The 23237-nt window shown below is 39.9% G+C and overlaps 1 protein-coding gene across 7 annotated transcripts in view; it reads right to left on the bottom strand.

The window, feature by feature from the left end:
- The window catches only part of PPM1L (protein phosphatase, Mg2+/Mn2+ dependent 1L), a 335379-nt gene that overhangs the window by 215233 nt on the left and 96909 nt on the right, over positions 1-23237 (bottom strand). Inside the window, exon 3 of one of the 7 annotated variants that reach the window (XM_067737897.1) lies at positions 22415-22481. The exons of the other annotated variants lie outside the window; for them this stretch is intronic. Coding sequence (XP_067593998.1) covers positions 22415-22481 — 67 coding nt within the window. The remainder of the gene's footprint in view (positions 1-22414; positions 22482-23237) is intronic. 7 annotated transcript variants of the gene reach the window in all.

Raw genomic sequence — 23237 nt, 5'->3', positions numbered from 1 at the left:
CCACATTATGATAGAAAGGATCACCTGTGCCTCCCCTGTCCTGGACCTGATTTTTTTCCTTGGGGGGTGGGGGTGGGGATTTGTACAACTTTTTTTTTTGTAACTGAAGTATAGTTGATTTATAATGTTAGTTTCAAGTGTACAGCAAAGAGGTTCAGTTACATATTTATTTATTTATATTCTTTTTTCAGATTCTTTTCCATTATAGGTTATTACAAGATGTTGAATATAGTTCCCTGTGCTATATAGCATGGACCTGATATTTTTAAGAAGTGCCTGCACACTTAAAAGTAAGGCTTCTCCTAGGTTCTTCCACTTCTCCAATTAATACATCTGTAGGTATCCTCTTTTGGACTGAATGTGTGCCCTGAAAATTTACATGTTGAAACTCTAACCCCCATGGTATTTGGAGGTGGGGACTTTGGGAGGTAATTAGGCTTAGATGAGGGTGGGGCCCTCGTGATGGGATTAGTGCCCATAAGACATCAGAGAGTTTACTCACACATAAGCTGTCTCTCCCTCCACCATGCGAGGACAAAGCAAGAAGGCAGCTGTCTATATACCCGGGAGAGGGCTTTCACCAGAAACCAAATCTGCTAGCACCTTGATCGTGGACTGCCCAGAACTGTGAGAAATAAATATTTGTGGTTTAAGCTACCCAGTGCATTGTATTCTGTTACAGCATCCTGAGCAGACTAATATAGACCCCAACCATGAACTTCCCTTTCATGGCTTCTCGCTAGACCTCTGGTCCCAAATCCTTAGTAAAGATAGGAAAACCTTTTGTTTGCATGTGCCAGTGCATGTGTGAGCTGACTCATCTGCATGCAGTCCAGCTGGACCAATGTGAGCAGTGACATCTGGAGAGGAGATGGTAGGCACTGGGTGCTTAGACTCAAAAAACAAAATAATTTCCATGAGCCAGGCATAATCAGAAGCAACAGAGAGCTGCCAGACTGAAGAGGAAGTGTACACTGAGGCAAGAGGTGTCTCAGCAGAAACGACTGCCATCCTCAGCTTGCCAGGAACTTGGAGTTGGGAAGAACTCTAAAACTGACAAAGGTCAAATTTCTCTCCACCTTGGTGAAAATGGGGAAGGTACTCTGCTGAAAATTAAGCTATCCAAAAAGAGTTTTTAGAGGGTGAATATTTCTAACTGACCTGAGTTTGAAGACAGATTTATACCCGTGACACACATGGCTCATAATAAATAGCCCCCTTAGAGGAGTATTTGTGTCAAATCTAGGTCTCTGCAGTGAAACACCAGAGCAAATATTAGACTTAAAAAGTAATGCAGGGCTTCCCTGGTGGCGCAGTGGTTGAGAGTCCGCCTGCTGATGCAGGGGACACAGGTTCGTGCCCCGGTCCGGGAAGATCCCACATGCCGCGGAGTGGCTGGGCCCGTGAGCCATGGCCGCTGAGCCTGCGCGTCCGGAGCCTGTGCTCCACAATGGGAGAGGCCACAACAGTGAGAGGCCCGCGTACAGCAAAAAAAAAAAAAAAGTAATGCAAAGCTTTGTCCTTGGCTGGATTCTTGAAAACCTAGATGCTCTAGAATGTGGCAATGTCCCTTTCTCTTTGGCTACTTAATAGACTTTCCTTTTCCTCTCTAGTTAGGGGTCTTCAGCCTATGATTCGTTGCCTAGGTGCAGAAGTCATTCTCAAAGAATACAAAAAGAGCAAGAGCTTTTTGTCACATGCTAGGTCTAGGCTGCTGTGTGCAAGACAAAAACAACATGAAGTCTTTTTTCATTCCCTTCTCTGTCATTAGGGAAAATAGGACACGCCCATCCCCCAATAAGGCAACTTCGACCACTGTAGCTACGCCCTCACAAAACCTCTGTATTAAAAGGACTTCTGGTAACTCGATTCTGAGTATTTAGAAGTACTGCGCTTCCAGGGGCTTGTTGTTTGCTAGTAAATCAATTCCTCTAAGTATAAAATTCAGTGGTGCTGACATACGTAATAGCATAGTGTCTGCAGTAATATACAGGAGCATTTCAGAGAGGAGATTTGGGCTTTGGTGAGGAGCAGAGATGGATTTCTTCTAACATCTTGTTTGCCAATTTTCTCCCATAAATCATCTATGCTGAGGAAGCTAGGCAGGATGTACATATTAAAAAAAACACTAAAGTAATCAGGATCTCATTCAATATCAATATAATTTTCCTTGTTCTCCTTCGACTCAATGTCAGCATAGTTTGCTGACATCATTTCAGGTAACAAGTGTGGCAGGGAGAGTGCACACACACACAAAACATACAAAATGATAGTCTCCATGTCCTTCCCTCAGAAGCCCTCAAACCCTTGAATTACTGTCACAAGTCACTCAAATTTGAAGTATCAGAGGTAGAAATCTTCTACTGGAAATACTTAACAATTAGTGTCATCATGAAGGGTAAATTATTTTGCATGATTTGTATACAACTTGCACCCTTCCTACAAAAAGCAGATTGATTCAAAGAATTGCTGGACACATGTGCCACAGAGGCCGTCAAGATCCCCATAAAACTTATGTTCTCACGCTTTTCCTAAAAACGGGCAGCCCCTTAAAGCACATCAAGACCAGGGCTTACAGCAAATGGGAGAAGATGTAAAAAGTGTATCTTTGATTCTGAAAGGGAAATGCGCAAAAAGGGCTAAAGTTTGTGTGTGTAGTCATTGAATATAGGGGTCTTAAAGGTAATCCAGGATGAGGAAGAGGAAGAGGAAGAAATGGGCTAAGATACTGAAGCATCACTCATAGCCATTCTGGCTGTACAGCATGGTGGTTACAAATACACTGATCCTGGAGATACACACAGCCCTGGGTTCAAATTCCAGCTACTAGTTCCATGACCTGGGCAAGTTTTCCTTATCCTAAATGTGCTTCCTCACTTATAAAACGGAGTGAGAGGAATAAAATCTACCTCATAAGGTTGTTGTAATGATTAAGTGAGAAGACCTGGAAGCACTGAGCATAGTGCCTGGCACACAGTAAATCCTCAATAACTTTTGCCTCTTTTTATTTAATTCCTAAAACTCCCTCCAAATCCTCTTCTGTTAAGTGGGCATCCAACCCAAAAGAAGAGTTTTCAAGTTACTTCTTGAAAGTTGTGTTAGAATCTTAATAGGGGGAATGAATTGACATTTAGAGACATATATGCAGGGCACTACCAAGCAACATTTTAGCGTGACCACAATGGAATCAGATGTAAAGCTGCTACCAATATCCAGAAAACTAACATTTTTAACATCTCAATATTGAAGATAGACTTGATATTTTATAAAGCTCTATAATGTTATTCCAGCCAAGTAATTCTACAAAACACCAACCAAGTACCACTCCCTTAATCTATAAAATGCAAAAGGGGGAAACTAGATCAAAAAATTCATTCCATATCAATAACTCTGTCTTTTAAGAACCTGAAAGCATGATTCCATGCTAAGAATTGCAACTCAGGTGTTCAAGTTTGAATATTTATAATAGCCATAGTTCCAGATATATAATGCTGTATAATAAACCCAAAGTGGCTTCCGACAATAGCAATGTTTATTTTGTTCATGAATCTGCAATCTGTACAGGGCTTAACAGAGACAGTTTATTTCTGCTCCACTCAGCATCTGCTGGGCCAGCTCAAAGACTGGGGGCTGAAATCCTCTGAAAAGCTTACTCACTTATATGCCTGTACATCATCTAAACTGGGAAAACTCAATCAGCTAGGAGCTGAAACAGCTGGGGCTCCTCTGGCATTCCCCCTCTAACTCTGTGTAGTCTCCCATGTGATCTCCCCTACAGGGCAGAATCAGGGACCCTGGACTCAGGACTCACAAGGCACAGGTCACAAGAAAGGAGGAGAACCAGGAGAAAACTGTATTGTCTCTTATGGCCTCACCTTGGAAGTCACCCATCAGTAACTCCACCACATTCTATTGATCTACCCAGGTTTAAGGAGTGGGAACAAAGATCCCCCACCTCTCACTGGAGGACTGTGAAACGACAGTGTTTCTGTAAGCTCTTTCCTGTAAGAAGAGCATACAGGATAGGATATATATTAGTGGGACCATTTTTGGAAAATGTAATCAGCCACAGTTAGCTTTCACACAATGAATCAGTCAGGGTAGTTGGTTACAAGCAACAGAAACCAAGTTTAGCAGACTTAAAGAAGAAAAGAAGAGTTGTTCTGAAGGGTATTGAGAATTCTAAGACTTGAAGGAAAAGCTGGAAGCCTGGCCTGGAAATGAGTCAGAATTAAGCAAGGCGGAAGGGAGGCTGGGAAACAGGAGTCTGAGCCACAGAAGAATTCAGCTAAGACACCTTTCTCACCACCAGACTTGACTGAACAGTGGTGTTGGTGAGCTCTCAACACCATAACCACTAACAAGAATAAACTGTCTAAGATTCTTTGAATCATACCCTCAAGATTCAAAATTCTGAGTAATTCTGATTGGCTTAGCCTAAGTCACATGCCTGAGACCTAGCAACAGGTACAAGGAGGATCTGGTTCTGGAGGAGGAATTCCGCCTCCCACAAGGGCCCGTACAGTAAAGAATTCATCCCAAATAAGAAGAGAGGTTCGGTAGCCAAAATCCCAACAGATGTCTGATACACACAGAAAATTAACAGTCCTCTACAGCTTTGAATTGAGGGAATTCCCTGGTGGACCAGTGGTTAGGACTCCACGCTTTCACTGCCAAGAGCCCGTGTTCAATTCCTGGTCGGGGAGCTAAGATCCCATTAGCTATGCGGCACAGCCAAAAGAAAAGAAAAAACAAACGTTGAATTGAGAGATCATGCCATTTTCTGGCAGTAAAGAATAAGAATGGAGTCTGGTTAATAACCAGGTTTCAACCTGGAATAAAGGCCAAATCCTCAATCCACAATGCAATCCACGAGGATAAGAAAATTCCTCACAGTGAACTGTATTAAGTTAACTAAAATCATAATTCTACTGGAGCAAGGTTGAATTCTAACACTATGGATATCCTACACATAGAAATGTGCTTATTCTCTTCATAGAGGATAGCTTTGTACATACCCAGTGCAAGAGCGGGTAATATTGCAAAGTCTACCTATAGGTCAGCTGTTCTGAATTTAAAGCAAAATTTTCCAAACAGTGATTAAATTTCCAGGTTGGTACATAAGCATCTAATTAGTCTAAAAATGTCTGCAGCTGACTAGAGCCAGTAATATTGTCTACAAAATGTAAGCAGTATTTAGAACATGGCTTGTACACGGGAGGGATGCCCACATGCTTGAACACCCTTGCCTTAGTCTTGGCAACAGAAAGACTCTCCTTGCCTCGTCTTTACTAACAGCAGGGAAGGAGGTGCCCTGTTATGGTAGGACAAAAAGATTTTCCACGCCAAGGTGACTGTTCCTTTGGAAGGAAATTTCGCACATTGATTTTTTTAAAAATCATTTTAAACACCACCTAAATATTAAGATAAAGGAGCTACTGAAAGCCTTCATAACTTTTGAATGCAAATGTTGATAAATAATGGATTCTCCCCAAACCCTAAACAGTACCGTCGACCCTCTGTGTCGGTGGGTCCGCATCCGTGGTTTCAGTCAACCATGGACTGAATTTCTGAAATCCGCGGTTGCGGAACCTGTGGATACAGAGAGCCAACTGTACCATGTCATTTCATATAAGGAACTTCAGCACCCACAGATTTTGGTATCCGTGGGGGTCCTGGAATCTGGAGTGACAACTTATAGCTAATATCTTTATTGAATACGTAAAACTAGTAGTATATTTAGTGTTTTCTTATATTAAAAATAAATTAAAACACAGTCAAAATATTTACTGTGTGCTATGTCTCAGGCACTAATTCTAGTTATTCCTTGTCCTATAAGTGAGCACAAAATAACGGAGAAAACCTCACCTCTATGAGGGCAAGGACCTGACCTGTCTGTTCTGTTCACTGCTATGTGCCCAGTTCCTAATATGCAATATATGGCAGGACTCATTAAATACCGAGTTGTTGTTGTTGCAGCTTTAAAGAGATGGAAGAGAGAGAGGATAACAGAAAAAAGAAGAAATAATAATAATGGATTATTTTTTAAAAGATATTCAGGCCGGGCTTCCCTGGTGGCGCAGTGGTTGAGAGTCCGCCTGCCGATGCGGGGGACACGGGTTCGTGCCCCGGTCCGGGAGGATCCCACATGCCGCGGAGCAGCTGGGCCTGTGAGCCATGGCCGCTGAGCCTGCGCGTCCGGAGCCTGTGCTCCGCAACGGGAGAGGCCACGGCGGTGAGAGGCCAGCGTACCGCAAAAAAAAAAAGATATTCAGGCCAACAATATCGTCTGTAAGGATTGTTCATTCATTTCTTCTGGACAGGTGGATGCAATAAACAACCCCCTAAACCATTCTCCTCCAAAACTCAGATGCCTCATCTCTTTGCCCCCCAAAAGGACAGAAAATGACCAACATATACTTCTTAAACCCCTGAGGATTGCCAGCTGTTAGCTTCAGTGCATACTAAAAGCCCGTATAGCCTTTCAATACTACAGGAATTCTCACTTTGGGTAAAGACTTATTTCTCTGGAAATTGTTCTGAGTAAGATGGAGAAAAGATCTGTGTTACATATAACACAACTTTAGTGTTCAGGGACTGCTTGAAAAAATAAATAATAGATTAAGAGGATGCTTTAATTAGAACATGCAAGTGGACATTTCCTGCTCAATAAAAATATTCCAATTATGATATCTAAATATACCACATGAACCACAGTAAAAAGGGACACTTTAACATGAATTTTTTAAATGACACCTGAAGGTAAAATACTGTTCAGTATTATACAGAATAAGAAAGGGGTGGGGGAGGAATGAAGGGAAGGAAATAAGCACATAATTTAGCTACACAGCCTGCTGAAATAAATCACTAAATCTTAGGATTAGAGATAACCTTGAGACATACCTGATCATCCCATGTCAGTTTAAAAACTATCCAGGGAGATTCAATATTCTACAACCTAGTCAGATTAATAGGCTAGAATTATTGGTATTCTTAGTCTTCTTTAGATGGTTGAGGTACTTCATTTAATAAACAAGTATTTCTAAATGATTTCCTTGTCTAAGCTTAATCTCTTCATGCTTCAGTCTTAAAATCATTTCCTTTTATTTTGCCCTTAGCAGAGATGAAGAAAAACTAATCCCCAAAGGCTAAAATCAAGACACTTCATGTGTATGAAGACTTTTACGATAACATATCACCTTTCTACTCTCCCTCCTCTGGAATAAATCAGATCTGTCCCCTCAACTTCTTTTTGTTTTGGTTTTTAGATCCCACTGCTAAATACTTCTTGTTTCTTCCAAACCATCTTCTCTTCCCACTCAAGTTCAACTCCAAAAAGGATTAGAACAGTCCAATTATAAGAAAATAGTTTAGAGAAGTGTAGCAGCAGACTTTGAAACTGAAGCCTTGACATTTATATATAAATATATTTTTAAATATATATTTTAAAGCTGGGGTAAGACAGGAATAAAATTTCTAAAGCATCCCAGAATAGATCCTTGGATTTCAAACCAATTACTCTGAAGTTATCTATTTAAATTTCCAGCTCTGGATTCAATCAAAGTTTCATGCTATTTAATTTCTGAGAAATTACAAAGGTATGCTCAATACATGAGTGGGCGGGTCCCACACATCCACCGAGATTTAAAAATAACTACTCTTTCACACAGCTGCCTTCACTCTTTTATTATTATTGTTATTATTACAGGATTTGCCAAGAGCTAAAACCATGCTACAACACTTTTAAAATGAAATATTACAAATATAAATTTAAACAATTCTCTATTATTCTGTTTTCGTAAACTATGTGTAAATGCCTATCTTATGTGGGAGGACCTCAGGAAGTCTAATTACCAGCTTCAGACAACAAATTACGATCTTAAGCCTTAAGAATCAATGGCTGTAAAGCCATCATTACCTGCCCAAATACAGAAATGATGAAGAACCGTCACAGTTCATGAGTTACCATGGAGACACACCAGTGTTCTGTGCGTGTCCACCACCTGGTCTGTATTGTGCGCCTTAGGCCACTGTGATGTCATCAGCTAATGATTTGCTGGTGATTACTATGCCCTGCACCAGATCCTGTGGCTCTTAATTATTACAGTGGCATGATTTTTTAAATGTATGATGAATTTGAACTATTTAGACACTTGTGGTATCTTGACTCCCCAAAAAACAATCTTGTATTATATTCTTATATTCTTGGGTTACTTCAGGAGGACGGTTGCTTGTTGGCCTTTGACCAACCTCGACTCAGTTTTGGCGAGGAGGGCAGGACAACGTCTTACCATGATGAAGGGGTAGTTAACAGCACTCTGCCCTGAGAGCCTTTACCTGGTATTTGAGCCTTCTACTTTGTGGCCTGCTTTACAGGGTTCGTCATCCTCCTCCCCCTCTTTCTCCTATATTTCACGGCAGGTGCTGGCAAGAAATACTAATCCAATCCTCAGGGGCAGATTTTCAATTGCTGCTACTACAAAGATAGCTATCAGGAGGGACCCAGTTACAGTGACAGCTGGACAAGAATAGCATGTGATTCTGGCAACAATGGACAAGGCAAGACTAAAGCATCCCACAGCAAGACCTGAAGTACATGCAGGGCTTCTGAGTTCTATGCAACTACATTCTTTCTAGAATTTTCTTGACTAGAGAGAACATTCGCATACCCAATGATGTCTGCAATACCCTTCTTTTGAGTACTGAAAATAAGCCCAATTTACATCCATACAAACATTTGTATACACAAACACACACATCCAGCACCAAAGGCAGGAACTATAAAAGAAAAGATTCATAGTTTATTTTATTGAATATGACTTAGTTTTTTCACATTTTCACATCTCTAAAAGCAATATATGTCATATAATCATGTTTCTCATATCTGAAGAAAAACAACAGACCTCATGAAATGAAAACACAAGTTTAAGTTTCTACATGGAAGAAAACACCATATATACCGTTAAAAGCAGAACAGAAAAAATATTTACAACACGCCTAACATAAGGTTTATATCCTTAATACACAGGAGCTTTTACAAATCAAACCAAAGACGAGCAAACAACAGGGAATTGGGCAAAGGATAGGTACAGGATATTCACAAAAGAAGAGGCAGAAAATTTTATGTCTAAATATATAGTTGTGTTGTTACTATTACGATCATTTTAAAGCCCTACCTCCACCCTAATGCTCCTAAAAATCCAGTTATTAATGTGAGCTGGAGAAAAGGGAAAAAAGAAAGCACCTTCTCTGTCCCAGGCACTGTACTACTACACTTCATGAACACCTCACAACACCCTGGGGAGCTAGATATCATTGTACAGATGAGGAAATCTAGCATTAGAGAAGTTGAATGATTTAAGCAAATTCTCCAAGCAAGTGCGGTAAAGCCCAGATTCCAAATTTAGACCTCTGATACAGCTTCGGCTCACAGCACAACTTTAGAAATCCTATTCGGACAAAAGATTTCCCCCCTGAGAACAAGGGGCTGGACCTCAGAGTTTTAAACTCAAAGCACTAACTTAAGGCCAAAGGCATCAAGTTTCATGAATCTGAAATGTTTGTATCCAGCTACATAGGAGATTTCTTAAAGTCCTGTTTGCAATTTTCTCACTTTAGAAAAGGAGAAATTGTCATACTATGTTTAGATTCAAAGATTGTGTGTTTGATTTAAAATATAGATAACTTTGTACTAAGAGTGAAACCATGACTTGAAAAAAACAAAACAATTCTTAAGTGTCACTAAACTTTGTCCACATCAGTAAGATAAAGCAGCTGCAGTTACTAGATCCCTATTCCTCAGATTTCGTTTTAGATGGAAATAAGCCAATGGGGGGAAAAAAACATACTTTTATTGAAACACATTCAAGGAAGAGGGGCAGTGACAATTGGTTCCTGCTCTGGTGTCCAGGAGGGAAGGAGTGTTAATGAACGGGCTGAAATAGGCCAGGACTCCTCGAGTGACTGTTGTGGCCATGTGGCACAGGTGACGCCTGAAACTTGACCCTAATGCTCCAACTGCCCCCGCACTTCAGTCTTAGGAGGGTGCCTTGAAGACAAGCCACGGTCCAGGAAGTCACCAATATGGCATCTGCTGCCAGCCACCTCTCTCGCCAGGTGAAAAATGACAGAACCTTCCTTCTGAGTCCAGAGTTAGGAGAACAGAGAAGACAGGCAAGAGGTGTCACTTGTGAATCTGTCCACTATACACAGAAAAATAGGCCTCGTACCCTTTTAAAAAACATCAGGTATTAAGGGTGCTCAGTTTGATGCATGTGACTGGATTACAGAGGATTAAAACAGAATGCCTCCACTCCCTCAGTCTTAGAAGCCATTCTACAATATCAGCCTAAGGCTTATATAATACTTCTCAACTTCCATTAAAATTGGTATTTCTCCATAGCCTTTTTGTAGACCTGCATGCTCCTTTAAAAACCAACTTTATTTTTTTCTGGACAACCAAAATGTAATCCAGTAGGAAATCAAACAGTTTAGGGTATTTAGCCTGAATTCTGATCATTTTTGAGAATATGTTAAATATGTTAAAGTGTCACAGACATTCTGTCCTGGAACTCAGCCTCCAAAAAAGTGGCCAGTTAAAACGACTAAACCAAAATGACTCTTTTCAGCCCAGCTGCTTAACCTTTAGACTGATGGCATGCCACCAACTGCACTGTGTCAGCCACATTTCACCATCCATTCATCAAAATGGTATCATTTTTTTTTAAATAAATTTATTTATTTATTTTGGCTGCATCGTGTCTTCTTTGCTGGGCACACACTTTCTCTAGTTGCAGTGAAAGGGGGTACTCTTTGTTATAGTGCGTGGACTTCTCACTGCGGTGGCTTCTCTTGTGGAGCACAGACTCTAGGCACGTGGGCTCAGTAGTTGTGGCTCGTGGGCTCTAGAGTGCAGGCTCAGTAGTTGTGGCGCACGGGTTTAGTTGCTCCACGGCATGTGGGATCTTCCTGGACCAGGGATCAAACTCATGTCCCCTGCATTGGCAGGCAGATTCTTAACCACTGCACCACCAGGGAAGTCCCAAAACATTATCATTATTTTTTAACCATCATAACAAAGGAGAAAATGAATCCTATTTTCAAGTACTTCATCTACAAAGATGAAGTTTACAATTGTCTGTTTGCAATACTGACTAAAAAATATTTTATGCAGGACAAAGGTTTCTTCTAGATTTAAACATCTAAGGAAAAGGGAGTGGAGGGAGGAAGCCCAGGAAATATGAGGTGTCAAGGAAACTAATATAATTCTAGTTACATCATAACGGTGCAAAGTGTGTGTTGGGGGAGGGAGGAGTGAAGACAGAGAACCTAGGGTAATGCTTAGATACAAGTCCTCAAAATCGGAAATAAAAGGATAGAAATGCAAACAGCTTAACAAGCCTGTTTGCCCTCCTGTAAGAAATAGAATATGGAACTGATTTTAGGCCAAAATGTAAATAGGAATCTTATTTTCAGATTCCTACTAAATCAATTAAGGCAACAGGTACTTTTAAAAGTTCATGAAAAATTCAAGAACAGTCAAGTAATTTCCAGTAGCAATATATTATTTGCTGATCATCTTCTCTCTCAGTTCTTTTAAAAGCTGCAAAATAAATGGATTCTAAGAGTCTAAAAAGACAATGAGAAAAAGCTTTTGTTTGAGTCTAAAAATTAGTCTGAGAGATTATGAATGTGAAAAAGAGAGGTAATCAGATGTCTTACTAGTTGCTCAAAATACCTGATGAATAAAAATAAGGTACCTAAAATACAAGGGTGAATGAATTCTTTGGGGACAGATGGTTTACCATGAATATCACCTCCAACTTTTAAGACAGATCTATTAAAGTGGTTTTAAGCTGAAAATCTTAAAGACGTTCAATGCTTATATTATGTGGTGATATATATCATTATTTCAGTATTAATATTCTCATCAGGAGCACATCATCATCTACAATATGAACTAAGGCTTCAGTAGCTTGAACCTATGATAAAATCTAGCAAACAACTCCACTGGCCTCTATAATTTATAAAACTAATAAAGTTAAATCATCCCATTAATATTAAAATCCCAAAGAGTGTGTCTGCATGACCATTCTGCATAGCACTAAATACAAAGCAGGTATTTTGTAAATGGAAGGCTTTACTCTCTTGATATTCAGAAGAGCTTTAGCTAAGTACCTTTCTGGGCATGGAGAGGAGAATTCCCTGACTATGTCTGACGGGGGGAGGAAAAAAGCCACAGCAACTGTAAGAGTTCAGGATAACATAAGAGATGCCTTACTAAATGAGACTAATGTCAACTTGGTATTTGGTCTCCGACAGAAATATCAAAACGCATTTTAAAGTGCTGGTCGGCAATGTAAAATAGATAGCTAGTGGGAAGCAGCCGCAGAGCACAGGGAGATCAGCTCGGTGCTTTGTGACCACCTAGAGGGGTGGGATAGGGAGGGTGGGAAGGAGGGAGATGCAAGAGATATGGGAACATATGTATATGTATAACTGATTCACTTTGTTATAAAACAGAAACTAACACACCATTGTAAAGCAATTATACTCCAATAAAGATGTTAAAACAAACAAACAAACAAAAAACCGCATTTTAAGAAAAAATACATTGGCTTTCCATGACAACTTCTGATGCTAAGAGACACACATGTAACATTGTCTATTTCTTTAATAATCCACTATGAATCTACCATCCACTACTTAATGGATATTCATTTAATAAGTCGGTATCACTCACTGGAATAAAGAATTTCCTAGTTGTATCTTAAAATCTGCTAAAAGACCCATTTACCTTATAATTAAATTCAGAAAAAGGCAGAACAATTTTGAAACTAATCCAAGGGGGGCTAATTACTACAATAGCAAAAGATATTTATCCTAAAATGGTTTCATCTGAGGCAATCTTACAGCTTAGACTTCAAAGCCAACAATAAAAATACAATCCCCATGACTTTTCATCGACCCTAAAATTACTTTTTCAAAGCTTTAAAATGTTTTCATGATTTGAGGAACAAGCTTGTTATTTGCCCTATTCATGTACTTCATGATTTTGTAAACCTGGATCATGTCTCCTCTGGGACTTCGTCTTTCTGGAAAGTCAGTCTTCCTGGTTAGTCATTATACTGAAGCTACTTTAAAGCTTCAATTATTGACTTTTCCAGAACACCTCAGCTCTATGCTTTATGATATTTGGCATCAGAACTGGATACATTAGAAACAAATTATGGCTAAGACAAAAATACTAGGATTTTAAAATTTTTCCTCTTTTTTTTCAAAATCCCTTCTTTGGCTGGATTTTACTAGCCTGTATAAATCTACCATGGGTCATCTTCATCTACAGACAACACACGGTAGATTAAAGTGCTAGACTTTTACCTGAAGCTTAGACACTTGACAGGTTAAAGTCCATCTTTTTGGATTTTTCAGTATATGCATTTCTTTAAACTTGCAACTCTGAATTCATTACCAATTTTTCTACCCACTCATAAGATATAAACTTCCTACACAATCTTGGTTAATACTTTATGTAGAAATTTCTGCAATCTGCTACCTTTAATTTCCTGTTGAGAATAAATTGCTCTAGTTTCCCGGATGAAGACTCAGCCTTCCTTAGGCCTTTCCCTGGAGATAGGAAGGGTCTTTTCTGGAAATGGCACCATGTCTGTGGTGATGGTTTCCATGAGGATAAGACTCATGTCTTACTGATCCACTTATGCCCAGAACCAGCAAATAGTAGTTGCTCAACTGCAGTTGCTAAAAGAATTGATCAAGATTTGAAATCAAGCTATGATGAAGTGTAAATAAGTAGATTATTCTGGAATTCTGATTTTTATGTATATATCCTTTGACACCTACCTTCTGGGGCAGTAGCAAATGGAGGTCAAGAAAGACGGGGAAATGAGGTTCTAAGATCTCCTTGGAACATAATTTTTTTTAAAAAGTCCGTTTGACTGCTATAGTTCAATATAGGGTGGTAGCAAATCTCATAGAATTCTGAGAGAGGGAGGTAGAGACTCTGAGATGGTCTGTCAGGTAACTTTCAGGCACTGCTGCAATCAGCTTCCTCGCTTTCTCAGGCTTCCTTCGTCTCCTCACATCCATCCAGCTGCTTTTCCCAACTCAAATATTTCAATTAGATTAGTTAACTTCCTCACAGAATGAATATTCTCACCCTGAGTTCTCTACAGGAGCTCTCAGGGAACTATGAAATCCCTAGAACTGCACCCTCGACACCTGGAAGAGACGAGTTTTCAAGGGGAAACGGAGGACATAAGGTTTCAGGCAAAAGGAAGAACTGCTTACTTGAAGAACTGGGCTTGTGTGATCAAGAAGCCAACTATTGATTATAAACTGTTAAGGTTCAAACTGCAGCAACATACTTGATAGCTGTCCAACCTATACAGTGCCCCTCCCAATCTAATAACTTCAGAGTCACACTTGATGCAGGTACTGGACACTTTTCACAATAGCACATGACCTCAATCAGGTCTAGGACCAGGGGTTGGAGTTTTAAGAAGAAATGTTGGGGCTTCCCTGGTGGCACAGTGGTTGAGAGTCCGCCTGCCGATGCAGGGGACAGGGGTTCGTGCCCCGGTTTGGGAAGATCCCACGTGCCGTGGAGCGGCTAGGCCCGTGAGCCATGGCCGCTGAGCCTGTGCTCCACAACGGGAGAGGCCACAACAGTAAGAGGCCCGTGTACCGAAAAAAAAAAAAAAAAAAAAAAAAAGAAGAAATGTTAACCTGTTTCACCACTGCCTGATGAAAGCAAAGCTTTCTCCAGATGGCAATAATGATGGATGATGTTAAATTTCTGTAGGAAACTATAATGTAATAATAAAAGGTAGTTAGTGAGGGGAAGGGGAATATACAAATGCCAAGCATAAAAGAGTGAATTAGCTGACTGGCAGACAGCACTGGATATCCCAGGAGCTGAGAAAGAAGGCTGGAAGGCTAAGGTAGAACCAGATACCTGAGGACTCTGGTTTGCTATAGAGTGCTCTGAACGTGGTCTCCTCTCCAAGTCTGTATTTGTAAAATTCTACAGACTTCACCTTAAAATCACCATTTTAATATGTGGTCTTTTATTTGAAGATAAAAAAATTTTAATTTATACTTGTCATAAATTAACAAAAATACCCAATATGTGAAAATGTATTAGTGGAAGCGTCTGGCAAAATAAAAGCCATGCAGGTACTACTGTATCTGAGAAAGGCTAGTAAATGAACACATTGAATGACTGTCAAAATTAGTGGAGTATCCTGCTGCTGTATAACAATTTGTCTTATTTGTGTTTTTAAAGGAAATGACAGTCTGTTCTTTATTTTTCTCCTTAGCAGAACTATAATTTAAAATAAAATAGAAGGAAAATTAAAGCAAGAGGTATTCTTTATACTAGTGTTTTTAAAAAGCTAATCATCATTTTATTCTATTGCCACTTCACTTGAGCTTTTTTTTTTTAACTACTTTCCCGAATATAACCTCTTCATTTTTATCCATAGTTTCCCCTGAAAACTAAGACTCATGTGGAAATTTGACAGTATTACAGTTTCAGAATTCTGTGTGTGTGTGTGTGTGTGTGTGTAGAAACAAGGATAGAGACTAAAACTTTCTGTGCATCTTTTGTGTAAGACTGTCCCCTCATTTCAATATTTCAAATATAATTATTGACCCTCTGCTATGAACATTTTATCTCATTCTAAATCAAAACCCACCTGTCCTGTTTCACATCTCCTCAGTGCCTCACTTGACTTTCCTAATAGTCACTTGTGCTAGACTGATAGTTGGTTTCTTTCCAGAAAACATAATTGTACTTTGCTGGCCTTTCAATGCCTGAATCAAAAGGATGACTAATGTAAACATTCCATGGGTTTCCAGGCAACCCTATAAAGGAAGACATTTTAGACTGCAGGGTGAAGACACTTTTATCAAATCAGAAGTTCAATCCCCTTATCAGGCCATCCGTGCTCTTCTTACATGTTTTGGGATAGCAGAGCTTATTTTCTTTGATGAAATACTAGAAGTAATTTTGGGAGCAGTTGAAATAGTAATAGTAACTATTATTCCTCATCAGCTTCATTAGTATCATCATTATCAGTGTGGTAGGCAGAATAATGGTCCCCAAAGATGTCTAAATCCTAATCCCTGACACTTGTGCATGTTACTTCACATGGCAAATGGGACTCTGCAGATGTGATGATGTTAAAGATGTTGAGATGGGAAGATTATCCTGGATCTTCTGACTGGGCCCAAGATAATCACAAGGTCCTTCTAATAAGGAAGCAGGAATGTCAGAGTCAGAGGAAATCTGATGACAGAAGCAAAAACTGAAGCGACGCCGCTGCTGGAAGGAGGCCATGAGCAGAGGAATGTGGGCAGTCTTTAGAAGCTGGAAAAGGCAAGAAGCAAATTTCCCCTTAAAGCCTCTAAAGGAATACAGTCTTGCTAACACCTATTAGCCCCATAAGATCCATTTCCAGAAGTGTGACCCCCAGAACTAGAATAATAAACTTATATGGTCTTAAGTCACTACAATTTTGGTAATTTCCTGCACTAGCAGGAAACCAATGTAATCAATAGGTACATCAACCCTATAAAGTAGGTGTTACTATCCCCACTTTACAGATGAGGAAACTGAAGCTCAAAGGCACCTCAGACAGCAAGTAACACAGCCAGGAGTCGAATACAGAACTGTTTGGCATCAAAATTCGCCTTCTAAATATATAATTACACTATAATGCCTATAAGACCAGCTGGCATGAAGAAAAGAATGATCTAGCATTTCTTTATATCAGCCACTAAGCACTTGATGAGCCAGCTTAGGTAGGTGACTACCTACCCTACCTAAATGGTCCAACATCTTGGCTTTTCCGTGTCAAAGCTACCAGTATCTTCAGAGTTGTATCCATCCAACAGTAGGGAATTACACTATATTCTGCCTAGTACATAGTTGGTCCTCGTTAAAATCCTTACTCTATCATTAAAGCTTCCATTGTTATCTTTGGGTTGATGGCACAAGAAGGCTGTAATGGAGAAGAAAGAACACTGGCCTTGGAGTCAGCAAATAAACATACTACTCCTAGCTGCGCTACTAACAATATACTATGTAACCTTCCACTTTGATTCAACCTCTTATCTGAAAAAAATCAAAGCCAAATGATGTCTTAAGGACCTGCTATTGACTGAATATTTGTGTCCACCGCTCCTGCACCCAAATTCATATGTTGAAGCCCTAATACCCATTGTGATGTTATCTGGAGGTAGGGCCTTTGCGAGATAATTAGGTCATGAGCATGGAGTCTTGTGAATGGGATGAGAGCCTTCAAAAGGTCATGACATAAATCACAGCAAGATCCTTTTTGACCCACCTCCTAGAGAAATGGAAATAAAAACAAAAATAAGCAAATGGGACCTAATGAAACTCCAAAGCTTTTGCACAGCAAAGGAAACTATAAACAAGACCAAAAGACAACCCTCAGAATGGAAGAAAATATTTGCAAATGAAGCAACTGACAAAGGATTAATCTCCAAAATTTATAAGCAGCTCATGCAGCTCAATAACAAAAAAACAAACAACCCAATCCAAAAATGGGCAAAAGACCTAAATACACATTTCTCCAAAGAAGATATACAGACTGCCAACAAACACATGAAAGAATGCTCAACTTCATTAATCATTAGAGAAATGCAAATCAAAACTACAATGAGATATAATCTCACACCAGTCAGAATGGCCATCATCAAAAAATCTAGAAACAATAAATGCTGGAGAGGGTGTGGAGAAAAGGGAACCCTCTTGCACTGTTGGTGGGAATGTAAATTGATACAGCCACTGTGGAGAACAGTATGGAGGTTCCTTAAAAAACTACAAATAGAACTACCATATGACCCTGCAGTCCCACTACTGGGCATATACCCTGAGAAAACCATAATTCAAAAAGAGTCATGTACCAAAATGTTCATTGCAGCTCTATTTACAATAGCCCAGAGATGGAAACAACCTAAGTGTCCATCATCAGATGAATGGATAAAGAAGATGTGGCACATATATAAAATGGAATATTACTCAGCCATAAAAAGAAATGAAATTGAGCTATTTGTAATGAGGTGGATAGACCTAGAGTCTGTCATACAGAGTGAAGTAAGTCAGAAAGAGAAAGACAAATACCGTATGCTAACACATATATATGGAATTTAAGGGGAAAAAATGTCATGAAGAACCTAGGGGTAAGACAGGAATAAAGACACAGACCTACTAGAGAATAGACTTGAGGATATGGGGAGGGGGAAGGGTAAGCTGTGACAAAGTGAGAGGCATGGACATATATACACTACCAAACGTAAGGTAGATAGCTAGTGGGAAGCAGCCGCATAGCACAGGGAGATCAGCTCGGTGCTTTGTGACCGCCTGGACGGGTGGGATAGGGAAGGTGGGACGGAGGGAGACGCAAGAGCGAAGAGATATGGGAACATATGTATATGTATAACTGATTCACTTTGTTATAAAGCAGAAACTAACACACCATTGTAAAGCAATTATACTCCAATAAAGATGTAAAAAAAAAAGCGGGGGGCGGGGGTCATGCTGCCATGGGAAGCCACAGCAAGAAGGCAGCTATCTGCAGGAAAAGGGCCCTCATCAAACATCAAATCTACCAGGACTTACCACCCTCCTGAACTGTGAGAAATAAATGTTTACACCGCTTGAGCCATCCAAGTCTGTGGTTATTTTGTTACAGCGGCCCAAACTGAATAAGACAAGATGCTTTGATATACAAAGTTCTATGACTTCATAACTTCTAGATCTACACAGGGACTCCATTCCTTCCACTAAGTGCTATGACTAAATCTGCAACTTCCGATGCAATGATTCCAGCTGGGTGTCTTATCACCCATCATGGGTCCCTTATCAATCTGTCTCCTGTTAATAATACCACCACTGTCCCAAGTCTCTCAGATATATTTTCACTCTATAGTTTTACCTATCTTTCATTCCCTGTATTCTATCAGTCACTACATTCAGCTGCCTTCTTCATGCAATTAGGGTATGTTATTTTCAGGAAGATAAATATGGCAACAGGAATTTGGATATGGAATAGACTGGCATCCACAAGGTAGGTCAGGAGTTTGTACTGGTTGTGGGAATGAAGAGAAAAGAACAAAGTTCAAGAAATGATCTGGGGGAAGATACCTGAAAGTGGTAACTGACACTCACTTCTTTAAACAAGTTTAAACTCCTCAGGCTGGATTTCAAAATCTGAAAGTACCTTTATATCTAATCTTATTAGATATTTCCCAGATTTGGTCCTCACTGTTCCGATGGTTCCAACCCAGTCCAGTGCCTTTTATCCAGAGATGTGCCTATGACCCAGCGCTCTACCTCTTCTGGCCACTGTGGTTGGTTAGAGTTGACAGGCAACCCAGGCTGGATGAATCAGAAGTCAACTTCTGGGCTTTGTCTGGAACTGTTGAGAAGAAGCTTACTTTTCAATAAGGTTCCTTATATTTCCCAATCTGTTGCTTCTGGCACAATTCATCAGTGAAACTCACTGAATAAACTAGGCACATTCATTCCTAAATGATTTCAGCCATCATCAGGTTTCATATGCAAACTGCTTCCACACACATTATACCACATCATCTTCACAACAACCCAAACATCTGAAAGATGAGGGAAGTTTACAAGACTTGATCAAGGTTACCTGGGCTTCTGCATCCATGTTCTCCCTCTTCCACTTCACTACCTCATGAACCCTCTCACAAATGCTTATAATTTTTCATGCATCCTTCAGGTGTTCTCTTTTTCTCCATTCCCATGCAGTATTCTTTTTTTTTTTTGCGGTACGCGGGCCTCTCACTGTTGTGGCCTCTCCCGTTGCGGACCACAGGCTCCGGACACGCAGGCTCAGCAGCCATGGCTGACGGGCCCAGCCACTCCGCGGCACGCGGGATCCTCCCAGACCGGGTCACGAACCCATGTCCCCTGCATCGGCAGGCGGACTCTCAACCACTGCACCACCAGGGAAGCCCCTCATGCAGTATTCTTAAAAAGTCATCTTCCCAGAATGTTCATATTAAGCTAGGGGTGGGGTGACTCAGAAAGGGATCATGTGCGTATGTGATTCAGAAAGGAATAACTTCTCACATCAAGCAGAGTTTTGCTTTTCTTTTCTGTTTGTTTTATTTCATAGGCCCTGGAGAGTACAACTAGACCAAGGGTGGGCAAGAGTCACAGAAGGTGAAGTATGCTATAAAATAAAGATAAATGAGATCAAAATGTAGAACTACTCTTGACCTTCCACTGATATTTCTCAGATGGAGAAATTATTTCTCCCGTTAGACAGTTGTTACTTGTCTAATCTCAATCGATCAAAGTAATCTAACTTGCCTGTGATACAGGAAGGCAGAGAATCACAGAATGTGGACATGGAAAGGCTATGGTGGTTAACTAACCCAACTCAATTAGCCTGGACCTTGCATATGCATGTGACAGAAGAAAGGAGAACTCAAACTGACTTTAAAAAAACAACAACAAAAAGACTTTATTGGTCAAATATCTGAAAAGGCAGTAGTAGATCCAGGTATCTACGGGATCTGCTTTCCTCCACAGAGGTTCCATCTCTAGTGCTCCTCATGTGGGTTTCTCCACAATTCCAGCCTTCCATTCTACTTAACTTAGGAACCTTATTGAAAAGTAAGTTTCTTCTCAACAGTTCCAGACAGAGCCCAGAAGTTGACTTCTGATTCATCCAGCCTGGATTGCCTGTTGATTCTACCCACCCACAGTGAGAGGAAGAGGAGGTAGCAATTAATTGGCTGGGCTGCGTCACATGCACATCTCTGGATAAAAGGGACTGGACTGGGTTGGAACCATCTGAACAATGAGGACCAAATCTGGGAAAGCAGCAACTCCCTAAGAATAGTGAGGAATGGAAGCTGAGCAGAAAAAACAAATGTTTACCACACCGACCCCTTATTAAAGATGGAGAGACTGAAGTGCCTAAGGTCAGAGGGTTAGAACTATCCTTCACTCAGTAATTCATTCAGAATTTAAAGAGAGAAATTAATACCACCTACACTGACAATCTGGGATTTTATTTACCTGTTCTGCACTGTTTAGCAAACACTCTCTTAAGCCTGTATTTTTACTCAAAATATAACTAATATAAATAAAGGGAGAGACTTCCCTTTAAGTGTAATTTATTCCCTTTCATTTTAAAAAACAAACATAGAAATAAAGAGCTAAGACTCTACTATGAATCATTACACTTAAAGCTGCTTTGAAAGCTATTTGTCCTAAAATGGAGGCACTGTTTTACTTAACTGCATATACGTGTGTGTGTGTGTGAACTTACATATATATCTGGTTCCATATTGTATAAATAGCTCACATTATATAATATGGATAATTTTTCTTTTAGGACCCCAGGCTCTGCCATTTTTCATATCAACTGTGATACCCTAAATGCTTCAAAAATAATGAGACACATTATTTTTCTCTCTGTTAACACTTAAAGGCAAAGCTGGGATATTAGAGAGAGCTGCCTAAAGAGTCAGGAAAGGGAGAAGACACAGGAAAAGGCTTTCACACCTAAAATGAGGAAACCTGGAGCAGAAAAGAATAAGCAAGCAATATCTATATGTGTGTATCTGAAAAAAGGGCTGAGGGACAGGAGAAAAGATCCACAGAAGAAAATAATCAGTTGGGGAATGGGAGCTAGAGAGTCTAAGCCACAAGGAGGACTTTGTCTTACCACTATAACAGCATTTATTATTTTAGGCTGTAATTATTTGTTTATACGCTTGCCTCTCCCACAAGCCTGTAACCTCTTTAAGAGCAAGGATCATGCCTTGCATTTCTGTATTCACAGGACTGGCACAGAAAAGATACTCAATATGAAAGAATGAATGAATAAACAGAATATAAATGAATGGAGTCCACACAAAAAAGGACTGTTATACATATGAAGTCCAGAAAACAATATGGTCTCAGTTGTAAGACAAAAGACAAGAGATGACTGGGTGTTCGCATTACATTTTTAAGGCAGCCACTTTAATTACACGACTCACTCACAGAGTCTACCCTTGATGATCCAACCAGAAACACAACCAAAACAATTTTAGCTATATATCAAAGTTGGAGTTCTGTTTTGTTTTAATTCGAAACTTGTGATTTTTCTGAATGATGGTTTAAAACCTAAGGACTGTTGAGGCGAAAGATCAAATGTGTTGAATTTTATGAAAAGTACATTTAAGAGTTATGATAGTACAATTTTCAGGGCCCACACGGTCAGAATTTTAAAGAATGTAATTAGAAATAAGAAACCATGACCTTTTGGAAGCAAAATTTCCATATTTTGTCTGGAAACAAAAGGCATTTTTTAAAAAGAAGTATAACATCAAGAATACTGACCTCTTTCTTTCTTGCTTGCTTTCTTTTCAAGTGGTAGAAACTTTCAAAGTTCAGGGTTTCTTTGTTACTTTTGGCCAAAAGAAAAAGGTTGGAAATTTAGAATCAAACATCAAAATACACTTTTGGAAAGGAGTTTCAGAAATTTGTTTAAAACTATAGAAAGGAAAATACTACTGAAAAACCAACTACAAAAATAATCTAAGTAAATCCACTATTATCTAAGAGGAAATAAATAGGGAGAAATAGAGTACATGAAGAGGTAGAGGATCAGAAAAAGAAGAAAATCCACATTTCTAAGCCGGGTATTCAAGGCTTTCCATGATTAGGATTCAAAGACTGGTTCCACCCTTATCTTTCACTGTCCCCTACAAATGCCTCCTGTGGCACCCAGACAGGTACTATACCCTAAAAACACCTTACTTTGTACATTTACGCCATACAGAAGAACTGGGAAAACACCACCCAGACAAGAGTCTAAGATCAGACCCCAGAGATACACCAACTGGCTCTGGCTACTTCAAATGAGTTCCTGCATTTCAGGTAAACATGGGCAACAGGGCAGTTCTTTCCCAGAGCTCAGTCTCCATTTTTATTTTATTTACTTATTTATTTATTTATTTATTTTGTTATGGCTGCGTTGGGTCTTTGTTGCTGCGCGTGGGCTTTCTCTAGTTGCGGCGAGCTGGGGCTACTCTTTGTTGCAGTGCGCAGGCTTCTCATTGCGGTGGCTTCTCTTGTTGCGGAGCAGTGCAGGGGCTTCAGTAGTTGTGGCTCGCGGGCTCTAGCGCGCAGGTTCAGTAGTTGTGGCGCACGGGCTTAGTTG

This window comes from Pseudorca crassidens, chromosome 5 (assembly GCF_039906515.1).
Source record: "Pseudorca crassidens isolate mPseCra1 chromosome 5, mPseCra1.hap1, whole genome shotgun sequence".
NCBI classification, from domain to species: domain Eukaryota; kingdom Metazoa; phylum Chordata; class Mammalia; order Artiodactyla; family Delphinidae; genus Pseudorca; species Pseudorca crassidens.
The sequence above is the reverse complement of the archived record's forward strand: the minus strand, read 5'-3'. Positions and strand labels throughout refer to the sequence as shown.